The sequence below is a fragment of the Phytophthora sojae genome (assembly GCF_000149755.1).
Source record: "Phytophthora sojae unplaced genomic scaffold PHYSOscaffold_1, whole genome shotgun sequence".
Classification (NCBI taxonomy): domain Eukaryota; phylum Oomycota; class Peronosporomycetes; order Peronosporales; family Peronosporaceae; genus Phytophthora; species Phytophthora sojae.
Genome location: NW_009258115.1, coordinates 11,197,545 through 11,220,260, shown reverse-complemented (window position 1 = coordinate 11,220,260; position 22,716 = coordinate 11,197,545). Strand labels below are relative to the sequence as shown.

Below are 22,716 nucleotides of genomic sequence, written 5' to 3'. Positions count from 1 at the left end.
CCGTCGGCCGGTCATCTATCGTGGCTTGAAAGGCTAGATTCTGCCATTCCATGTATCGACGAGATCCGATCGACACATATCCTGGGATCCGGGGTATCCGATCTCCGGCCAGCCACATCCCGATCCGTTCATTCCAATGCAAGACAAGATCTTTGTCACTGATGTTGGTAACCTGGAGATATCTGATCCTGCCGGGTCCTCGGACCACGGTTGGCACCCAACGATCTCCACGGGTGACCCATAGCTTTTCTCGATCGGTCACTCGGGGGGCCGAAATTGGGCCCTTCGGGTCGTCGATCTGCTCTGGCCGCACGATCACCATGACAGGATCTTGACGCAAGAAATCTCGCGGTTCCTTCAAGTAATACTGACGATCCAGGTCAGCCTCAGACCAGTCGAGCGCCGACGGTCTGGGATCTTCGTCGTCCAAGCCTGGCGCTCTCAGCTTCTTCCTCACGATCTGGGTCTTGTCCGCGATCGCGTCCAGGTAGCCCGGATCGAGCCTGATCGGCGAGTCAGCGAACGCGTATCGGTCTGGCCCCGCCTTAGTTTGTTTTGTTAGTGAATCTCGGTTCGCACCAAGATCCACCGGGGTCCCCGAAGGGACCTGGGGAGGATGTTGAGGTTTGTCTTCTAGATCTGTCTCCAGATCGCCCTCGATTCCGTCGACAGAAGTCCTCCGAGCACTCTGTCGATCCGCGGATCTCGTTTTGTTCAGCAGCGTCTTCGTCGATCCGATATCCGACGACGCCTCTTCCCCTGGTTCTTACTTCACTTGCGCATCTTCTACGGACTCACGGTGAAATCCGTAGTCCCCAAGAAATCCAGGCACGCGCACCATTGTGGTGTAGCGGGATCGGCCATAATCAGGTTAAGGCCTGATCAAGCTTCCCACCAGCGCCCAGACACCGACTAACGGAGGAGGTCCCCCAACGATCCGTGGTCGGCTGAACATTTGCTCACCTTGTGTACCCGTCGGCGGGCTGGATCTGCTCTCTCGGGGCTCCGAAGATGCAGCACTTGGTGAAGATCGAGTGTCTTGGCGTGACGCGGGGATAGTTTGTGGAGCAGCGCGGTAGTCTTCGCTCTGCGTCCGAGTATACGCTCCGATCGAGGGTTGTTCGCTGCGATCGGTCGGCCTGGAGTTGATCCAAGGCCTGTGGTTGCCTTTCCGGGTGTGTTCCTTCCTTTCCTGAGTTGCTTGCCGCTTCCTATAGCGGGATCGAGGTTGATCGAGAGGAGAAACGATCGCCGGCCAAGCACCAATACCCGGTCGATCGCGGACTTGCACACAAGAGATAGATCACTACAGTAGGTCAAGCTGGCCAATGTATTAATCCAGTCTTAACCGTACCGCTAGTTCACTACCCAAAGTGTCGACGCTGCCGAGGCCAATGTAGTTCCTGGGACTTGGTGACTTGATGGGACTTGTGGTCTTCGGTGCAAATTCTGCTCTGATTTATGTTTAGCTGGTCTCCCCCTAATGCTACCATCTTGCTTACCCTCCAACAACCACACGATTACTGGATTCTTGCCCCGACTTCGTCCTCCGTGTGCGTCCCATCCTGGTCGATCCACGATCGGCCCTGATCGGCGATCGGCCCCGATCGGCGACCCACGATCGGCTCCCGATCCACGATCGACCCGTCGATCCCGATCGGCGATCCACTCCCGATCGATGATTTATGCCGGTTGCCATGCGCCGCCGATCTATCACCTTCTGTCCTCGGCCATCTCAGATCCGCGGGTTCTGTCGTCGATCTGGACTTGGGTCGGCCACGAATCACGCCGTGGTTCGGGCACGATCACCCACAATCCGGCTTGCCACATGTCCTGCCTTACGCGCCGGCGTCATCGGACCACCTGAGATCTCCCGAAGAACTCCTTCTGATCCGTAGATCCTTGCTGCCTGTCTCTTGATCGCCGATCTCCCACGCCTCCAGTCGATCGACCCTGCCGCCTTTCTCGGAGAACAATTCTTATTCAGCACTTCTCCACACAAGGTGCATTAGCTGACCGTTTTCTCCTTTTTGTAGGTGGATGGACCCTCGTAGACTTTGGGACCTACACGACGCACTATTCGTGAAAACAGTACTCCAAAACATTTGTCCCTTGGATGTATATGTTTGTCAAGACAGAGCATCAGACGGCGTACGCAACGCTTTTTCGGACTGCCAAGCACTTTACCCGACTGTTTTTCGGAGTCGATTTAGCCCTTGCTTATGGCAGCCTACCCAAGGCATTGCGAACGCTTTTAAGGAGGTTTGGCCTGATGTAATTCTCCTTAATTGCTACCCGCACCTCGTGCGGAAAAGTCGAGAGAAGATCAAGCTACTCAAGGACCCTGCGTTCTACGAAGACAACGTGCTACGGGACATTCGCTATCTCAGTAAAGCTCGCTCGGCCAAGCAGTTCAAGGCGCTCAGTAAACTCTTTCTCGAGTTTTGGATCCAACAAAACGAGCGAGACAACGCCAAGTGGTTCGAGGACATTTACTTGGGTGACACGTGGGGGAACTGGTTCTACGTCGCCGCCGCCGCAGGCATTACACCGTCCCAGAATGCCCTTGAGGCTCATCACCGCGTGATCAAGAAGGTGTGTGTCGGGACGCTTCGGGCAAGTATAGCGGTCGTCTTGAACGACTCAATTCCTCGTATTCTTGGTCTCCAAGAAAGCGAGCCGGCTCGCCCTGCTCTAAACCACTTCTCGGAAGGTAAGATGACGTTTGTTGATCATTTGCTAATGGTGTGTACCGATTGATTTTATTATTCGTGTATCTCGTGCATTCTAGGTCCGTTCATGAGTGGTGTAGTAGCGCGCGCGCAAACGCTTGTCCAAGAGAAGTCTAATCACTACATGATCAAGGACACACGGGCGAAGTTTGTGAAGGCGTTCTTGTTTAACGCTTCCAAGTTCGTGGTATCGCCCAAGAACATTCACAGTGCTGTTTTGAACCGCGACCGTGCCACAATGTGAGTATTACAGCTGTGCGAGTCAAAGTTATTAAGCTCACTATTTATTTGTTTCATTTTGGCAGCTACAGGAACTCCATCAACGGCAAACTACCGCCAGGGATGACTGTAAACCTGGTGGAATTGCACTGCTTGTCCATTCACCAAGTTCGATTACTGAGCAGAGATCCACTGCTCGATGGTGGAATGATAACGGCTGCACCATCAATCCCCTCCCAAACAGTACGTTCAGTTTGATATGTGGTAGTAGCACACTTAGGCGATTTGAATCTGACACTGTCACTGCGGTTTTAGATTCAGGCGATTCGGAAGAAGTATGTGTGCGACTGCGCCCTGTTTTATCAAACAGGGTGGCAATGCTCCCATGTCGTCACTGCCATGACATTGCAGAAGGAGATCAGCATTCAAGGGATGCTAAAGGCGTTGCCAACGAGAAAGCTAAGTGGTGGGCAGCGCAAGCGCGTGGGTCCGCTCACAGAAGGCGGAGACAACACTCACCGATTCTCCGTCGACGTGCTGATTCGAGAGTTCTTGAAGTACCCTGCCAGACCCCTACATTGGAACCTCATGAAGGAATTCAAAGTTCCCGACGACTCCGGTAGTGAGGTGGAGCAGTTTCTGTTGGGAAAGGGGATCTCGTGGGGGGAGACCAACGGCGTCTTCTTCTGGATGACGAAGTTTTCCAACGGTGCGCAAGTCAAGCTGGAGTGCCAAGAGTTAGCCGAGTGTCTTAACAGGGCCTACACCCATGGTGCAGATGTTGCTGGAGCCGTGGCGATCAATGGCTGGCGAGAACAACTCGAACGTGCTGCATTTTTTTCATTTTGCATATCGAGTCCTACGATCCATTTTCGTAGACAACAATACACGTTTCGTTACATTTTATTCACAGTTCTTCGTTGTTAGCAATACTTCATTCGTACCCAATTTCTGAATACTCGTATCTCGGCTTTAGTTGTTTGGGATTACTCGTAGTGCCTCTTTTTGGTGTGTTACTCTTGGTATCGCCAATTTTACTCGAGATTAAGCTCGTTCGCCGTAGTTGGCTTATTGGTTTTGGTTGCTTCTGCTCAGGTTTGGTACTTGCGCGTTTCAGGGCGAATGCTGTTGATTAGTTGAAGAGGACATGACTCTGATCTTGAATCGTCTTCTTTCAATTCATGGTTGAATCGCGATTCTGAATTGCACAAGGAGAAGTTGAAGTTGAAGTGCGCATTTTGCGGATACCGCAGCGGAGCATGGGGCGGCGAGCACGCGAAGAGAGCGGTGCGTTTCCTCTGCTTGTGGCGCTTCCTGGCCCTCTGCACAGTGTACACGGCGACTCAACGACCGTTCTGCAGCAGGAGACAGCGTCGACATCGAGCGCCGTCGCCGCAACAAGCAACTGAAGCTGCTGCGCGACGGTCAGAGCGTGAGAGCCCAACTGCCATCTGGATGGGGAACTAACGTCAACGTCAACGCCGCCTGCCGCCTGCACAGATGAGGGCTGCAGTGGCGTCGACTGGAGCTGGAGGACGTTCCTGCAGAAGCTGCACTTCTTCCTGGACAACGAGACGGAGGGGGATTCGCTCGCGTGGCTTGAGGACGGCGTCCACTTCGTCGTCCACCAGACGAGTGAGGCGCGGCTCGAGACGTGGCTGGGGCTGAGGGTCTGCTCGCTTCACCAGGTGCTGGAGGCGCTCAACTTCCAGTGCAGAGAGGAACTTCGCTGGGAGTACGTCATCTACCACCACGACTGCTTCGTCCGGGGTAATCCACTAAAGATCAAGGAGATGCTGCAGCCAGACACCTCGGCGGTATCTAGTAAGGCAGGGGGTATGACGATGCCTAACGTCACTTACAGCTCGACACTGAAGCCGCTGGAGGTTCGATTGAGTCTGTCGGACTCCCACTCGCAGTCTTGGGAAGTCATGATCGCACCGAGTGTCCTGCCCCACCCCAACTTCGACGTCCCGGAAGCTTTCAAAGTTGAAGAGAGTTTTGGTGCCGGAAACAGCGCCGACGAGACCTCGTGGGACGACGTGTTTGACTACTCCGATGAGTGGAGCGACCACGACCTCAGCTCGCCGATGTGGTGGTCCCAGCGCAGCGACTTCTCCAGCATCTGCACGGATGACCTGTCGGACATGGACACACTCTCTCAGCTCAGCACGTACTTCGGCTGACGTAGGGGGTTATTTCATCGCGATGACTACAGCGATCTAGGAAAAGTGTCGCTATGCGGACGATTAGGTTGCGTTCCTGCGCCAAGACGAGGTATATTTGGTAAATTGACCACCAAGGCCAACGCGAGTATTTTAGTATCAGAAAGCTTCTCACGTGGATGCACTTTGGCGCACTCGCAAGATTTTCATTTGATTCTCAGGCATTTACTTACTCGCAGGCATTCATAATGATGGAGACGAGTTTCCAGCACCGAAGGTTGGGGCATGCTGGAAAGGTTGGCGGTGTTGAGGTTACGCAGGGTAGTTTGAGCCCCAAAGGAACCATCAAGAAGATGAAGCAAAATCGCAAGACAAAGGAGCGTCAAGCCCAGGAGATGTGCAATCTGAACGTTCAAATCGGCCGACTCGAAGACCGAGATACTCAGCAACAAGCTTTTGCAACGCTCATGTAAGAAATCTAACAACTTCGCAAGTAGATGAGGGTGATAGTCTCTAACTGCATGTGTTCATGCTCTAGTGAAACTTTTCAGGTACTTGATTCGAGTTTGGTGAAGGAAGCGTATGCTCCGATCGAGAAGAACAAGGTAGACCTTCGCTTAGTTGTTGCTTTGTCGGCCGAGTAAACTAGCATTACTAAAGCTTCGGGGGCGTAATGTTTCTGCAGAAACCCGGTCGCTCGTCAACCCGACGTATGCTGGTCTTGCTCATCGCAGCTCTTTGCAGATGCCACCCAGTGCAAACAGCCAAGCTGTTGCCGCGAATTTTATCCAACACATGCCTTCGCCTCCGTGACGGCCACGCCAAGACGACCGATGCCTGCGTGGTACTAGTATCCGCGCTTGCGTTGTACGTTGTGCCATGCCCTGTTGTAACACTCCCTAGTGGCCAGCCCGGCGCCTCACCCTGCAAGCAGCGCGGGGATAGCAGCATTCAACAGACGTTCGAAGCGATCGCTGCTGTCTTTGCTAGAGAAGCTAATGCGGTTGGTGAAGCTGCCACGAGATGCCTCTGTGGTCTGCTCCACCCTGTTGATTTTGACGGAGTATCAGTGCCAGGACCAAGTACAGTTCTAGCTCACGCCACACGCATCCACCCGTTCTTCAAGAATCTCCTAGCTGATACTGTTGACAAGCTAGATGGTAGTACGATGTTTGCCACGTTTTCGCCTCTGTTCCTTGTGCTGCAGTCCGCATGTCAGCTCGCTCGTGAGGCCCACGAGAAAGCCTCTTTCGTTCAATTGGGTGGCTACTTCGCTCCGCATATCGCATCGATATACGAAGCCATCGAGGACTCCTTCCAGTGCGGACCTCGTGAGGATTGGATGCTACGAAAGCGCGGCATGGAACTATTGACGATGCTGCTAGATATATTCGCACTGCAGGACGCTGCTTGGTGTGTGGCAGTTGACGTGGCAAAAGAGTACTTTCAATCGCAGTTGGTACGTTCCCTGCATGACTTGGATGTCCAAATCCTAGACTCGGCTTAACTGTTGGTGGTGTTCTTGTTCAGGAACGACTGAAGATTCTCGTCTTAGCTGGCCGGCATGATTCTGTATCAGTGGTTCGTGAGGCTGCTATCCCTGCAGCTATGGCATTCGAACACTTGGAGAAATTATTCCCACAAGCAACCAGTGGTGGGCGTCCCAACACCGGTGCTTACTATGATTTCGTGCCACTAAATCCTCCGAGCTACGCGTTTAGTGGCAAACGGTGGGCGCGACCTACGGCGGCTAATGCTCCAGATGCTCATAAACCTGCTGTGGATGATAGCGCGGACGAACTTCGTGCTGAATTGGTAGCGGATGAAAGTACACCAAGCTTCGGTGATTCTGTGGCGGGAGACGAAGCCTTGCCATCGCACGAAAACCCTTCCGATACAGATGACCCAGTGCGAGGTCCCAACACCACTGCGCATGGGAGAATTGCCCGCAGTCACGCAGCCCATAAATCAACTAGAGACCCAGCGGCAGATTTCGAAACTGCATTTGAAGCATTGTCACGGCCTGAGGATCGAATTCAAGACGATGAGATCTTTACCGACCAGCTCATGGATCATGCTGCTCCAGAACACGGTGATGAAGCAGAAAACTTAAGCCCAGAAAATGATAAGTACAAGAGTAAGAATGGTGTAGAGCAACCAGCCAAAGTGCAACGCAAAAGCTCGAATCAGCATCGAGTCGCGTTGGCAGCAGCAAAAGTTGACACACCTACGAGGTCAGTCACCTCGGCAGCAGGAGCATTGCAAGCCGTCGCAACTTTGAAACAGTTTGCAGCGAAACAAAAAGCGCAGATGCGAGCGAGACGCACCCAGCACCAAGACGTCCCTCAGATATCCCTTCCAAAGCGCCGATCGCTCCAAACCATCAAGCCGTCCGCAGATGATGAGGGCGACAGCCAACCACTAACCAGCCACAACAGCACCATGATCCCAAGTGATAGCAAGGGCAACGACGACGACCGTGATAGCAACCTCGAGCTTACTCGCGCTGAGGCCGCATTGGAAGCGGCGCAATGTGATGAGTTCGAGTTGGCATTTCGCCTCTGTATAGTCGAAGACGACTTGGAGTTACTACGACGTACAATGACGATCGTCGGGACTCCTTGCATGGAGACTGGCGCGCAATGCGTTGTGCACTGCGTTCTTATCGCTCCTAGATGGCGATACTCGCGAGGACGCCGAAGATTCACCCGATGTATGGCTGGCATTGCAGTGGCTGCAGCATTGGGCAGCAGACGTCAAACAAAGCGATCGACGGCAGTTCGACCAACTCGATGCTCAGATAACGCAGGCGCTACTTGCAAAGCTCCACGAGATGTCTACATTATCGTCGAAGTCGGCGCTCGCAGCAGCGCACGTGCTGTTTCTGCTCGACGAATGATCCGTTCGACACCACTGTACGCCGTACAGTGGATAAACGCTGCAAGTTGCAGTGCAACAGCGCCGCTGTTGCAACAGATGAGAGACATAGTAGTGCATGATCTGGTTTTATTTGCGGCACACGGTGTGCCACACCCGATGCCAAGCAAGATACCTTCACAACATCGTCACATCGATCGGTGCGTTGTGGTTGCAGTTGAGTCATTTTGACCAAGGTGCTGGGAAAGCCAGGCCGCGTTGAACTTATCCTTAGCGATTCTGATGCTGAATATACTGGTGTTGAGAGGTAAAGTACTGTATGCACCATACAGTACTTCAAACTTCAAACTGTAGGTGGGACATACATAGCTTAGTGTATATGAGTGTAATATCTAACTCACTCTGAATAAGGCGGACTATGTATTAGTTGTGTACTTACATTCTTTTGCGCTTCCACACGACACACTCGCCAGCTTGTAGCTACAGTACGGTCTAGGGATGGTTTTGGACAAGTTCTGAACGGTCCCAAAGACTTCTGTAAATGTCCAAAATTCCGTTCAAAATCCAAAACTGTCCCAAACTATCAGATAGAATATTATCAACCACGGGCCCGTATAATGTTAGTGACTTTTAGACACTTTTAGACACCCCTGCAAAACGCTGACGCTGTCGACCTGCGACCTGTCGGAGCTGCGCCCACGGCCACCGCGCGCACGCTGCCTCACGATCACGGATGCGCCCCAATGTGGTGCAGCACCCCCTCCCCCGACAAAGAACGACGAACGACATGTACGAGCTGCACGGCTCAGACATCGCCGAGTGGTGCTGGACGGCTCCGACGGCCCCCGACACAAGGAGAGACTTGTGAGGATGTCTTCGCTGACGCTGTCGCTGCGACGCCCCCGGCGGACTTCAAGGAGCCCAAGGTCGTGCTGAGCCTGGGCGGCTACTTCGCGCAGAGGCGCGTGGAGGCCGTAGGCCGCGCCTTCAACAAGCGCGCGCGCAACATGGCCCGCGGCTGCTGGGCCAGCTGCGAGGACCTGGACGACGCCACCAAGGCGCGCGACGCGGTGCGCAAGTAGGAGGAGTCCATCCTGCGCAAGTACCGCCGCAGCATCCGCGGCAAGAACTTCCTGGAGCTGCAGCTGGGGCTGAGCGACATCGACTTCGACGTGACGGACGAGCAGGTCAAGAAGGCGTACCGTACCACCGCGTGCTGATCGAGCACCACCCGGGCAAGACGGGCAAGACGAAGAACGACCCCAACTACCTGGCCGTGCAGAAGGCCTTCGCCACGCCCATAGACCCGCAGAAGAAGCGCGCGTACGACTCGCAGTGCGACTTTGACGAGTGCGGGCTACGAGAAGATCAAGGAGAACGACCCCGCTGACGAGGGCAAGAGCTTCTACTAGCTCTACGGCCCCGTGTTCCTGGCCAACGCGCGCTTCAGCGAGAACAAGCCCGCGCCCGCGCTGGGCGGCGACGACCTCCATATCGACGAGGTCTACGCCTTCTACGACTTCTCGAACAAGTTCGACTCGTGGCGCGTCTTCACGCACAACTCGGAGCACGACGTGGACTCGGCCGAGCACCGCGACCACAAGCGCTGGATGGCCAAGAAGAACGAGGCCGCGGCCAAGAAAGAAAAAAGAGTACGCCCGTCTGGCCAGCCTCGTGGACCGCGCGCTCGCCAACGACCCGCGCATCCACCGCGTCAAGCAGCCCAACATCTTCAGCTAGCAGGATCTGGAGCTGGCCCTCGCCGGCGAGGGCGACCTGTATGAGGACCTGGATGCCGGCGAGGGTATTGACTACAGCGTCGACGGCGAACAGGCCCTGGACCTGAACTCCTCGGGTGACCTGGACTTCTCGGCCGACGCCTGTCAGGATGCCAGCGGCGAGATGAACACGAAGATTCAGTTCAAGGCTAGCTCCGTCGACGTGGAGCTGGAGGACTACAGCCAGAAGCTCGAGTTCGAGCACGACGTCATCGATGTGCCCGAGGGCGCCAAGTCTTATCACCTGCGGGTGCACCGCGACAACGGGAACCTGTGCATCATCAAGAGCGCTAAGCCGAGCGCCAATAAGGAGGTCCAGCCCGACCGACTTTGCGACCCAAGCGAGCAGAAGAAGGAGAAGATGGCTGCCGCTTCCACCGAGACCAATGAAGAGAGCGTGCTTTTCGCAACCGAGGTCAAGAACTGAATCGAGAGAACAGATCCCGAGCGCTCCTTTCTCGGCAGTCGCGTCAGCGCTACCGTGGGTATCGTGGGTGTGCCCACAAGCAAAAACTTCAAGTCGGTCTCGGTGAGACGCTGAGGTCAGTGCGGAGTTCAAGATTTCTTCGAGCATATCGCGCTCGTTGTGCACAAGCAGCGACAGGACCAGGTCTAATGCACGCCAAAGAAAGTGATAGATGCCGCGACGCGCTGCCAACATTTAGGCGCGTCGATCATATCGGCTGCTAATGCTGCACGATGAGGGATTGCCGCTGTACGACACAATAGCAAACTTCTTGGTGAACTAGCACTACGTACATCTTAGTGGTCAGCAAAATAAAAACAGATTCAAAACGTAGTATCATGTATTATTCGATGGCAATTAACCATCAGCATCTACACTTTCTGGACGCGACTGGTGACGGGCAAGGTCCATCGAATCGCTTCGAATCGTACCATAGTTGATATACACATATGCAAGCATCTCAACTTTTGCCACTGAGAGCCTGTTCCTCCGCTTCGAGTGTATGTGATCGAAGATACTCCAAGCCCGTTCGCTTGCAGCCGACGAAGTAGGGATCGCGAACACAATTTGTGCTATCTTCTGAAGCAGTAGATTTCTTCCCTTCCCAGTAATCCCGCGGACTTGACATTGAATACTTCTCACGCATCGCCTTACCACCCCGCCGCTTCTTACTCTTAAACGCAAGGACCTCTGCAGTAAATGCGGGGGCGCCCACGGTTGGCGTGAACAAGCCACACCGCCTCGCCATTTCACACACCTGGTCATCAACTTTTTCATCATCAGCGCCAACGAAGTCATCTATATCCGTCGATGGATCGAGCAAGAATGCGATACTCATCGCGTTGGAGTGCTCATAGCTCCATCGACTTCGAATCTTGTCACGAAAAAATTCTTGAAGCTCCTCGAGCTGCGGAACATCGATACGTCTGTAATCACCTCCCGCTAATAAATTTTCATCATCCGGTGACGTACTTTCAGGGGAAGTTTCGCTTGCTGGTGCAGACTGCAGTTCGGCTGGCGCTGTGGGCGGCGATCCGGCGGAGTTGGTGGGCGCTAAAAGATCGACTGAGTTACTAAGGAGTTCGATTCCATGGCGAGCTTGATCAACAGCTTCATGTTCAGACGGTCCCGGCACGCCAGCTTGCTCAGACGGCTCAGGCACATCAACTGCCTCTTCATCATCTTGCTCAGGTGAGGTGACGCCGTACGCGGTGTGATACCGTAGCCATCGAAACCACTTATAAACCCCCGACACAAACACGTTGTCACCTTCGAGCTGTCTTAGTGCTTCAATTATAGGGTCCAACAGACGTACGATGGTCCTCAAGCTGTCCCAAAAGCTGTTGTCACGAACGAGCTCCATCATGTAGCGAAGTTTCTTCCGGTTTGGCGCAGTTGCACGATATCGATCGCGGAATTCTTCATACTCGGAACTCAAAAATAATTTTTCAAGTACTTCACGACTGTTCAACACACTGCGCAAGCATGCAAACACCCGGCAACACCAGATTTCTTGCGCTTAGACCCGTATCGCGTAAGCCTTGCTGCAGAGCCTTGAATTCATCAAGTAGAGCCAAATGATCTCGAACGAAACAGGTAACAGCCACAGCTCATGATCTGACCGCTTGAATTACAGGAAAGCGACACACATCTTGCATGAGCAGGTTGAGCACGTGGGCGGAGCAGCCGCCACTCACCACGTTGGGTCGTCGTGCCTGGATGTGACTTCAAGCACTACTCATGTTTCTTGCGTTGTCTGTGACGACAGAAACGACGTGTGCGGTCGTGGCACTTTCAATAGATGAGATGACCTTGTCAATTTCACCTACTAGGTACGCAGCTGTGTGCTGCTCTGACCTTGTCGACCATGATGACCAGAACAACGAAGGCATGCCGGGCGCCACTACCATGAAATTGATGATACTCGATCCATTTGTATCGCTCCATCCGTCCGTAACTAGCGACACGTAGACTTGCTTGTTTATCAACTTGATAACTTTCACGCGCATCTCATCTCGCACACGTTTTAGAAGAACCACGCTGAGTTTGTGCCTCGAAGGCACCTTCACTGTAGGAGCCACCATGGCGATAAAGTCTCGGAATACCTGAGCCTCTATGAGCATAAATGGAAGTGCACAGACGAAGAAAACACGTGCCAATGCCATCTCGAAGGCGTCATGACTCAGCTCAGCTGCTTGGGGAGGGGCGGTCTTAGCTGGTGCTGGGTTCGGATCGGGAATATCCACAGGCCGAAGCGAAACTTGCACTTCGCGAGGTACACTAGGGCACTGGCCTGGATTGATCAAATGTTTTAGCAAATTACCGCTCGGCTTGCCATTTTTCTTGAGAGTGGTGCAGTATCTGCATCGCCCATGCTTTTTACCATTCTCGCGCTCAATGCCATAGTGTTGCCAAATGTCGTCACGCGGGCGCCCCGTCTTCATCGGCGATTCTCGCAACTGGCTGGCCGGAGCTGGAGAACGTGGCGGCCGGGCGGATGTGGACAATTGAGGCGACGAGAAGTCCATCTGCCGTAGCACTCTAGGTGTCTGCGGGGGCTGTTGGGTCGGACTCGAGTGCGGCCTAAAGCGTGGAGATCGCCTCACTGCTGAGGCAGGAGAGGATCGGACGCTTCTCGGCGCTGATGCTGGCGGAGATCGGTGCGTTCTTGGTGCTGATCCTGGAGTTTGTTGGTTTCTCCTCCCTGACTGTGGAGTGCGAGGCGCGATGGATGCTGCAGCTGCTGGCAGCGTGCCAGCAACTGGTTCAGGGTGCATGGTGAAAGGTCCCTGTCCTCGAACGAGCTGTGCGTGAAGGGCAGGAGTGGCAGGGGAATGTATACTCGACAGGAAGATGCGGAGGGCAAGTACTTTTGGACTTTTAGACACTTCAAAACTGTTTTAAACATGAACGACCCTTTTGAACGTTCTTTACGCGTCTAATCCAAAACCATCCCTAGTGCGGTCATCTTGCAACTACCGAAATATCATCGGCAAGTCACGTAGCGGTAGTGAAAGCAGTGAAAGCAGCGGCATACAGCTGCATGCATCAGTATGCAAGTTGAAGTTCGAGTCAGATTTGTGAAGGGCGGCTTGTGCCGACCCACTTGCACTCTGCGGAAGTAATTGCTGCACATCGTATACATGTACTCTGTATTCACTGGATCGACCGCGAAGCAGCGCGCTGCCTTCTGCCAAGCAACCGCCCTCTACATACAAGGATCGCGTGACGCCCACCAGTGCCACCACTTCAATCTTCACTTATTTGGACGTCAATTCCACATATGCAACTGCATTTTTGGCAGCAGCACGGAGCATACTACTTTTTGATATCGAAGGAAATCCCGGACGATGTACTGCAGCTCGCCGCAAGCTACTCGTACAGTTAATTAAAAATACTTAAGTACATGTAGGCAACCTTCCCGTTTAACATTTTGGTGGTGGTGATGGTAAACTTCAACGTTGAAGCGGGCGGCTGCCGTCTCTGCACGAAGCATCGTGAAATCAATGTCGAGTGTACATAACATGAAACTTACCTGGCGCTCAAATTGAGTTGACAAACTATAACAAATTTCCAACTCTATAGTACGACTCGTGAAGTTTGGCGATCCGCGAGAATAATATTTTTGCCAATATACCGTGAATCACGAGCAAATTGGGACCTTTAGAGCTCCCGGGTACTTATTAAATTTAATATAGGCTTACCGTAAAAATATTTTTTTTAATTTGGTGGTAATTCGGTCAGTAAACAATTAATCTGCAGCTTATAGGACTGATGAGTCAGTAAATACAGACGAGCTCCTTACGAGTCGTAAGTTACGACTCGGGCTTAAGATTATATGCGAGCAAACTGCTTCCATACTGTATATGGACTCAAAAGGTGGCTCACCTCAATAGACTCGGAGGATGTGGACGTTTGCTCCTTCGTTCATATATTTGTTTTAACATATAATTTTAGTCATTTTAAAAATCATCATGATGTATGGGCTTCTCGAAGTTTCTACAAGCGACTACACCTACTGTAGCCAGCAGCGAATGCCGCCACCGCTTCATTCTTGACCAGCGATTGGATCGGAGAATTCGTTGGTACGGCCGAGCATCGAGATGCGCATGGTGCTGCTACCATATGCCCCCGTCGTTGCTCGCGCTGTCAAGAACTCCTTGAAGTGACCGCATTGAAGCTGGCTTCTAGAACCACGGTCAGCTTGTAAGACAGGCGAATTCGCTGCGTTGGCATCGTACAGCATCGCAGATAACGATTCGCAGCGCTAACACTGGCATCGACGGCGTCTTCTAGAACATTCGCTTGATTTTGAGTAGAACATTCGCTTGATTTGAGACCGTCGCTCCTGAGACACCCGGCGATCAATGAAGCGCGCTCCTACCAAAATGGTGGTAATGCAAGCAAGTTGAAAGATACGTTGAATGAACTACTCACGTCGATATTGATGCTGGGGAGTTGCTGTGCCACTGCGTGCGTGGGATCCGACCTGCAGGGCATTGTCCCTCCCCATACCGAGCTTGATGCTGGCCTCTATCTCGGAGAACTCAGTCTGGGTCAACGTTGAGCGCCGTGAAGCGCAATGTCGTTGTGCAAAAACAGCGAGGATGTGCCAACACGCATGGTGACTTACCGTACATGTACAGTACTTAAGTACATGAAGCTCGCCTCCATGTTGGACTTTGCTTCGAGTTCGCGGTGGCGAATGTTGGAGTGTACTGTAGTTGACGCAGTGAGTGAAGCTGCTTGACGTCTATAGGAAATTTTTACTCACCCCTTCCTGTACAAATACACGCTGAGGTGATCCGCAAGCATGACTGCAACGCCCCGTCTTGCAACGCGGTTGCGCTGGGCTGGTTAGGTGAGACCTGGCTCGGCTTTGAGCTTCGAATCCCAGGAAGTATGCTGCAGAGTTGAACCTCTTTACAACACGTGGTGCGGTTGTGTCCGAGTCATTCATGGACACCGCCGCTGTTGTTGTCACCGCCGCACGGTTCACTATCGAATCCGCCGCCTGGGGCTCAAGCGACTCAAGTCACCCTCCTCTCCATCTCACGTCAGGTTCATCAACCTCGGTCAAAAGCTCACGTTATGGTCGAGCTGTACACCCAAACGGTGCCCGACACCTCTGGCGGCGCCAAGGTGAACGCCGGCGACATCGTCATCATCGTGGCGGTGCTGTTCTTCACAATGGTCGTGGCCGTCGTCGCCTCCATCCAAGCTGGCGAGAGCCACTTGGCCAAGTACTTCCCCTGCATCAAGCAGACCAAACGCACCGAGGGTCAAGCGCTGGAGTCACCTGCCGGAGACGCCTACCTGGTAGCAGAGACCCCGACGAAGAAGCTCCCGGCCGGTGACGAGCGCGGGCCGCGCTCGTCACCGGCCGCGCTGCGCGGCTCAACGATCTCGCAACAACGTCCCTCGGCCTCGCTGATTGCTCGGGATGGACCGGAGCACCAAGTCAACGAGGTGTCCAACTTCTTCCTGGCGGACCGCGGCATGCAATGGTACTTCGTGGGCGGCGCCCTGTTTGCCAGCAACATCGGCGCCGAGCACTTCATCGGCATGGCTGGCGACGGCGCTCGTCGCGGCATTGCCGTGGCCATGTACGAGTGGTATGCTGCCATCTTGATCCTGTGCCTCGGCTGGATCTTCTCCCCCATTTACCGCCGCTGCGGCGTGTACACGACTCCGGAGTACCTCGAGTACCGCTTTGGTGCTCCGTGCCGTCACTACCTGTCGCTCATCACGGTCATCATGTACGTCTTGACCAAGATGAGTGCCAGTATCTACGGCGGTGCCATCGTCTTCCAGGCCACGTTGGGCTGGAACCTGTACCTCGGAGCCGGCGTCTGCATCTGCCTCAGCGCCATGTACAGCATCGCCGGTGGTCTGCGCGCCGTCATGTACACGGATCTGTTCCAGATGTGCGTCTTCACGCTGGGCGGCCTCGTGGTGTTCGCGTACTCGGTGAACCAGATCGGCGGGTTTGAGGGCATTCGGGAGAACCTGGACAACCAGGACCGTTCGGGCTGGTTCCACCTCTGGAAGCCGACGGACGACCCCGACTACCCGTGGACTGGAATGATCTTCGGCCAGCCTCTGGGCTCGATCTGGTACTGGTGCATGGATCAGGACCTCGTGCAGCGGGTGCTGTCTGCCAAGGACACGGCCAACGCCAAGGCTGGCTGCTCGTTCGCCAGTATGCTCAAGGTGCTCCCTCCGTTCCTGATCGTCATCCCCGGCATTATTGCCAGCATCTACTTCGACTTCAGCAAGATTGAGGACGGCACCGATGCGGCGTACCCGACGCTACTGACGGAGATGATGCCGCACGGAATCATCGGCCTCATGATCTCCAGTATCATCACAGCTATGATGTCGAGTCTGGCCTCCGTGTTCGCTGCCGGCTCGTCGGTCATCACCAACGACATCTACCTCAAGTTCCGCCCCGATGCGTCGCACAAGCAGCTCGTGTGGGTCGGTCGTATGAGCATCCTCGTCTTCGCCGTGCTGAGCTTCTGCTGGATCCCCATCATGCGCAACGGAACGGGTCTCTACGAGCAGATTGTCGAGATCCAGAGCTATCTGACGCCTCCTATTGGTATCGTGCTCGTGCTTGGTGTCGCCTGGAAGCCGACGAATGTGTACGGCGCGTTCTCGGCTATGATTGTGGGTGGGCTGCTTGGCTTCTCGCGCCTCATCTTCGTGACGATCAAGGACGACAGCATGGACGGAGACCTGCCTGGCATCTGGAACACCTTCTTCTACATGAACTTCCAGCACTTCGCCCTGTTGCTGTGGGTCACCGCCATGGTGGTGTGTGTCGTGGTGAGTCTTCTGACGCAGAACAAATGCCCTCCGAAGGAGGACGTGCGCAAGTACATGATCCACTGGGACAAGGTCCTCAAGCTCGATGCCACGGAGCTTGTCAAGCCCATGTGGGTCAACGTCCTCGTTGCCGGCAGTGGCATTGCCGCTCTTGCTGTCACGTTCAGCATGTGGATTTACTTCGCGTAACTTAGGCTGCAACACAAAGAGCTGTATGTATCATCGGTTGCTTCAACCAAGCAAGCACCATGTAACGAGGTCAAATATCAGTTAGTTTTTCATATCGACCAAAGTGTTTTCCTGCTGCACCTTCACTCAATAGCTGCAAGTGGTGAAGCAAGCTCCGCCTTCTCGACTTCGATATACCCGTCGTCTTCAATACTGGCAACGAGTTGAGCGTTGTTCATTAGTGCAATCTGAGCGCTGAACGAAGTGTTCGTGGCAGTGACGTCAAGTAGCTTGGTGCACTGAATGGCTTCACGAGACGAGAAGTGCGGAAGCAACTGCTCTAAGCTCGTCGTGTACACCCCCGTGGCATTATGATAGGCGTGTTGGGCGTAGTAATACTGGAAACTGACATACCGCACTCCCCATTCAGGGTCGACCGGCACAACATCTTCGCGCGCTAGAGATGGCGGGCTTTCGTCTCGAGGGCGAAACTGAAGGTATCCCCACCACTCAGGGCGGTGCATGTCGACGGCATGTTGCGCGCTCCAGACCCAGTTTTCCTCTTTTAAGCCAGGTTTCTTCTCGTAGCGTTGCCTTCCAGTCTGTCGGTCGGTGACAACATGGACAGACCACTCGACTCGTGAGAAGTTGATCCGCCAGAAGGAGTTGGCGATAGGTGGAACCTGCGCCTTTGAGTGCAAGGCAAGTTCTGACAACGGCAGGGCGATCTCTACCGTCCAATAGTGCAGACGTTCAGCTGCAGCACAGCACGCACATGGACACTTAGCTACAACGCCAGTGTCAACATCGTAGCAGGTCGCTTGTACGTACATGGGTCATTGATCTGGCCTTTCACGAACACTGCCGAGCGCATACCGCTGTTCAACATGTCAAATCCATACTGAGGGTCCACTCGTGTGCTGTTCTCGTGGCCTCCATCTCGGTACGGGCGGTTGAGCCACAGGTTCCAGGTTGCATTTCGAGCATTGAGCTCGAACTCTTTGTAGTTGTGCGTGCTCCCGTCGGCATCCACGAAGACCTCGAAGTCGTTGTCGTGGAAAATGACGTCGTTGCGTTTTGACACATTGGCCCACACCTCGGTCTCCTCCAAGTACGCGCCGACGTAGAGGAACTGCTGGTCGTAGCGCAGCTTGAACTTGGTGGCGAACCACGGCTGCGACCAGAAGAGAGGGCCCTGAATATCCTGGAGTGGCTCGCTCCACGGCACTTCGGCCCACACCTTCTCGTCCAGAACTCCGTCGATGGTGATGCTGGTAGAGAGCTGGTCGGTTGCTGGTGGTAGGTGGTAGGCAGCGTACCGACGAGGATGCAGGAGAGCGAAGTCGCATTGGAATTGAGATGGCGGCTCGGGGTAATCAGACAGTGGCGGTGGTGGCTGTTGCAGTTCGTGCACTTCAACAGCATTGCACCAAGTCGAGTGTACGTGCAGCAGGACCGTGTAGTACACGGTGTACAGCGCGACCGCTAGCTGGAGGTGAAGGACGGCGTGCATGGCTGCAGGCAGGAGATCTGAGCCCGTAAATAAGATGGGGTGTGTGTACACAATTGGTACATAATTCAACTTCAACTTGAGAGTTGCAGTTGTCATGCCAAAAATGTTGAGCGCGCGACAACGGCCAGAGCATGGTTGATCAGCTCCATTGCACCTCAGAGACTTTCCCCACACGGCCATCGGGTGCTCCAAGTCGACGTGAAAGCTGTCTGGGGGCGTTTGCCGCCAAGGTGACTGTGGACTGATCACTGGGCTGCAGGCAAACAAGGCACTCGCACCGTGGAATACGCCGGGAAGACCAGCTTTGGGGGAGGTCATTCACGCAGATAGCGCTGGAATGGCCCAGGTGACGAGGATGTCGGCAGTTGTCGGCTGTTGTGTCACTGCGTAGGTCACGGCGGCGTGCATTGCCCGTTACCGACGAAGACTTGGTTGGAGAGAGTGTGCAGCGATATTGTTGTTGTAATTCATCCTTGAGCGGCTCCTGAATCATACTACGTAGAGCTGTTTGTTGCCAACTTGGCAATGCCAAGATGAAATGCTGCAACGGCGGAAGTGTCGCGTTGCTCTCCTCTTCGTAGTGGATGGTCTCAAGTGAACTCAGAATCAGTTTAACTTCAAGATTGTGCGGGAGGTCAGCAAGCGCACGCCGTGCTTTACGCTGTGCCACGGTTGTCACTCAAAGGATCGCGTTGGGCGGACTTACAGAGTCTGTGAGTCACAAACAATGCTCGTCTGAACACCATCATTGTTGAAGCCGACACAAAGTGTGCCACGATCGAGTCGATGACAGCCACGATTGCCATTTCGACCTCCAGCTTCCTGCTGTCTGCCCCTAGAGCGTTCAACGTCGACACTGTTTGCTGTTTGACGCGAGCTATCCGCTCTTCTCCTGCTCTCTCATGGCAGTAAACAGCTCCGGTTCAAGGCTCGACCAGGAGTTCATTATTCAATCTTCCTCCAAGCTCCAACACCAGCTTCCCCGCCCCCACTCCCCTCCTCTTCCAAGAACATGAAGACCTTCGCCTACGCCGCTGCCGCCGCCGTCGCCTGCCTCGCCACGCAGACCGCCGCCTACGACGAGACCACCGTGTGCCCGTCCTCGGAGACTGCCAAGCTCCTGGCCCTTGCCGCGGACCCGTACCTGTCTTCGTGCCAGACCGCGTCGGGCTACACGTTCGTCCCGCCCTCGGCTTACCCCACGGAGGCTCAAGTCCTGCTCATGTGCCTAACGTCGGACTGCTACTCGCTCATCTCTGACCTTCTGGCCCTCGACCCGTCGGACTGCGTGATCGACTTCGGCACGGTGAAGATCAACGTACTGGAGCTGGCGGACAGCTTCCTGCCCAACTGCACCGCTCTCGGTTTCTCGGCTTAAGCGACGAGCAGCTCGCTACGCAAAAACTACGAGTAGGCAGTGTGAAAGTGATGACTAGCTCGCAGTAAGAACTCTTCAATGAAGTTCCGTTTTGATGTCAATCGTGTTCTCCCGCATCATTCAACCTCTGCACTTACTAACGTTTTCGTCGGACGTTCGATGCTACGACCCGGCTTTAAAGTAACAAATTCAGCTCCATTTTGGCATTGTATCCCCCGCAACACCGGTGAGCTACTTGAGATTTGAGCAAGCTTTTGTTTTTCATTATGATGAGATTACTCGCAAGCAAACACTAATCCTTGGACATGGTATCATCCTTTTGTTTTTAATCCACTACAAGGCTGCAGGTTAGAGCTTGCACATGGTCACCTCTGAGCCCTTGCAGCAGTGCTGCTTGATGACACGCCCCAGCTCCGCGTAGAACTCCTGGTTCTTCGACACCGAAGGGAACTTGTGACCACCTTCATGCTCGTAGATCCACTTCTTGAAACCATTGGGCTCAGCTTTGTCTGCCCACGACAAGGCCAGACGCTGTGATTCTTGATAAAGCGGGTCTGTCTTGCCAATGAGGTGGATCGATGGCACTGGCACCGGAACACGGCGGCCTTGCTTGTCCAGGAACAGCGACTTCACATTGACCCCACTTACATCGACACCCCCGACGCAAATGACAAGCTTCCACCAGCGGACGTCCTGGCGCAGGTACCACATCGTCAAGATCGTCAGCAGCGCCGCACCTTGCGAGAATCCGATGACGACGTCGAACGGGCCGTGACGACGGAGTTCCTCGTCAATCCTGACCATGGATTGCTCCACACCCTTGTACGAGAGGCTCCAAGCGTGGTCCTCCCCCTTGTCAGCGCCACTTTGAAGCCGTGCCTTGGCCGAGGACTCGGCGTCGTTGTACAGCAGCGGAGATCCGTCGGCCAGTTGGTTCTCGAACCACTCGTAGAACGGGGCGCTGGACTTGTACGCGCTCTCGATCATCGGGTCGCTCGTCCCGCGGGCTTCGTACGTGCCGTTGAGCAGCACGAACTCCGCTGCGTACCCCAGCGCCGCTCGAATGCCGCGGGTCTGGTCCAGCATCACCTGCCTGTTGGTGCGGAAGCCATGCAGACACAGCACGCGGATCTTCTTGGAGGACTCAAACGGGCGCGGACTCAACGCCGTGGGGCGTGGCAGGTTCTCGGCGACGACCACCATGGCGACTGCTGGAAGCGCTGCAAAATGTCGACTGAGCAGAGACCATGGCGAACTTCAAGCAGGGAGGACGGACACAGATCGGGCAGGCAAGATGACACGGTCCTGTCATGTCTTGGAAGCTGAAGCAGCGTTGTGTTTAACAAGACAAAGGGCATACGTCGACTATTATTCGCTAGTCGTTCTCTATCAAACACTACGCTGTACTCTCTTCAAAGTCTCGCAACGGAGCTCCGGCGTGAATCCTCGAAGAACTTCCAGATCGTGTTGGCCAGGTCTGCATAGAACTGCTGGTGTCGACCGGGAGACGGGAACTTGTGTCCTCCATCGTGCTCCAGCAGCAGCCTCTCGAGCGGACTCCCCTTGGCGTGCGGCGTGTACATGTCCTTGAGCACGAGCGAGTCCTTGTACAAACTGTCCTTCTTCCCCACCACGTGGATCGACGGGACCGGCACCAAGATCTTCTGCCCCTCGTGCGTCTCGAACAGCTCGCGCACATTGATCCCCTGCGGGTACACGCCGCAGACGCAGAGCACGAGCTTCCACCAGCACTTGTTGGCCTTCTTGAGGTACCACATGGACAGGATCGTGAGCATGATGGAGCCCTGCGAGAAGCCCACCGCCAGGTCGAACTCGCCCAGCTCGTTGAGCTTCTCGTCCATGTACTCGATGGCGCGGTCGATGTCGTCGAACTCGAGGCACCAGCGCTTGGTGGTGCCCTTGGGGACGCCCTCCTCGGCCTCGATGTCCTCCCGCTCCTCCTTCTCCAGGGACCGAGCCCCCCACCACTCGTAGAACGGCGCCGTGTCGCCGAACATGCGCTCAATGATCCGGTCCGTGCGCCCACGAGCCTCGAACGGCCCGTTGAGGAAGACGAACTCGGCGTCGGGGCCCAAAGCTTCGCGCAGCCCGCGCGTCTGACTCTGCATCACTTGGACGTTCGTGCGGAAGCCGTGGAGGCACAGGACGCGGAGCTTCTTGGGTGACGAAGACGCGGAGGAGGCGGCGGCCATGGCTGCAGGATTGGAGGGTGATTAACTACTGAGGCAAGCTTGCACGAGGGTGCGCGGAGGTGTTGGAGGAGACGCCCGCTCGCAAGGTTGAGCGTGATACCGTCGTTTGACGTAAGCAGAGCGAGTTTGATTGGTCGATTTGCTTCGCGTAAACACGGCGCGCACATGGCTACATATTGCGCGCACACGGATGCACCGTGTTTCAGCTGAGTGCCCTGCAGTGGAGAACTTGTTACCAACAAGTTGTTGGGGAGCTCTTTCAAAGAGCCTCTTTGCCATGGTGTTCTCTAGCGACCCTACCCCGTAGTACGTTGCATTCAATCGCGTTGTGGACAAACAGCTGCATGATCACTGTCCCTTTGACGCTGTGTCGTTG

General features: G+C 54.6%; 8 protein-coding genes across 8 annotated transcripts; 5 read left to right on the top strand and 3 right to left on the bottom strand.

The window, feature by feature from the left end:
* Positions 1 to 2,373: 2,373 nt before the first annotated feature.
* PHYSODRAFT_404990 (hypothetical protein) lies at positions 2,374 to 3,752 on the top strand (the record flags this gene model as incomplete). The annotated part of the gene is made up of 5 exons (XM_009518979.1): positions 2,374 to 2,713; positions 2,792 to 2,972; positions 3,038 to 3,119; positions 3,267 to 3,479; positions 3,585 to 3,752. Coding segments are annotated over 5 exons (984 nt in total), but the record flags the coding sequence as incomplete, so codon positions are not given.
* A 458-nt stretch (positions 3,753 to 4,210) lies between these two features.
* PHYSODRAFT_248805 (hypothetical protein) lies at positions 4,211 to 5,137 on the top strand (the record flags this gene model as incomplete). The annotated part of the gene is made up of 3 exons (XM_009518978.1): positions 4,211 to 4,238; positions 4,313 to 4,375; positions 4,452 to 5,137. The coding sequence occupies 3 exons, from the start codon at positions 4,211 to 4,213 to the stop codon at positions 5,135 to 5,137; spliced, it is 777 nt and encodes a 258-aa protein (XP_009517273.1).
* A 691-nt stretch (positions 5,138 to 5,828) lies between these two features.
* On the top strand, positions 5,829 to 6,623 carry PHYSODRAFT_474155 (hypothetical protein; the record flags this gene model as incomplete). The annotated part of the gene is made up of 1 exon (XM_009518977.1): positions 5,829 to 6,623. The coding sequence occupies one exon, from the start codon at positions 5,829 to 5,831 to the stop codon at positions 6,621 to 6,623; it is 795 nt and encodes a 264-aa protein (XP_009517272.1).
* Positions 6,624 to 15,328: 8,705 nt separating this feature from the next.
* On the top strand, positions 15,329 to 17,257 carry PHYSODRAFT_294930 (hypothetical protein; the record flags this gene model as incomplete). The annotated part of the gene is made up of 1 exon (XM_009518976.1): positions 15,329 to 17,257. The coding sequence occupies one exon, from the start codon at positions 15,329 to 15,331 to the stop codon at positions 17,255 to 17,257; it is 1,929 nt and encodes a 642-aa protein (XP_009517271.1).
* Positions 17,258 to 18,068: 811 nt separating this feature from the next.
* On the bottom strand, positions 18,069 to 18,584 carry PHYSODRAFT_388694 (hypothetical protein; the record flags this gene model as incomplete). The annotated part of the gene is made up of 1 exon (XM_009518975.1): positions 18,069 to 18,584. A coding segment is annotated over one exon (516 nt), but the record flags the coding sequence as incomplete, so codon positions are not given.
* Positions 18,585 to 19,761: 1,177 nt separating this feature from the next.
* SOL7 (elicitin) lies at positions 19,762 to 20,127 on the top strand (the record flags this gene model as incomplete). Its single annotated transcript, XM_009518974.1, has 1 exon — positions 19,762 to 20,127. One exon carries the CDS (start codon positions 19,762 to 19,764, stop codon positions 20,125 to 20,127), a length of 366 nt encoding a protein of 121 aa, XP_009517269.1.
* Positions 20,128 to 20,475: 348 nt separating this feature from the next.
* PHYSODRAFT_469633 (hypothetical protein) lies at positions 20,476 to 21,330 on the bottom strand (the record flags this gene model as incomplete). Its single annotated transcript, XM_009518973.1, has 1 exon — positions 20,476 to 21,330. One exon carries the CDS (start codon positions 21,328 to 21,330, stop codon positions 20,476 to 20,478), a length of 855 nt encoding a protein of 284 aa, XP_009517268.1.
* A 209-nt stretch (positions 21,331 to 21,539) lies between these two features.
* PHYSODRAFT_469031 (hypothetical protein) lies at positions 21,540 to 22,340 on the bottom strand (the record flags this gene model as incomplete). Its single annotated transcript, XM_009518972.1, has 1 exon — positions 21,540 to 22,340. The coding sequence occupies one exon, from the start codon at positions 22,338 to 22,340 to the stop codon at positions 21,540 to 21,542; it is 801 nt and encodes a 266-aa protein (XP_009517267.1).
* Between the last annotated feature and the right edge of the window lie 376 nt (positions 22,341 to 22,716).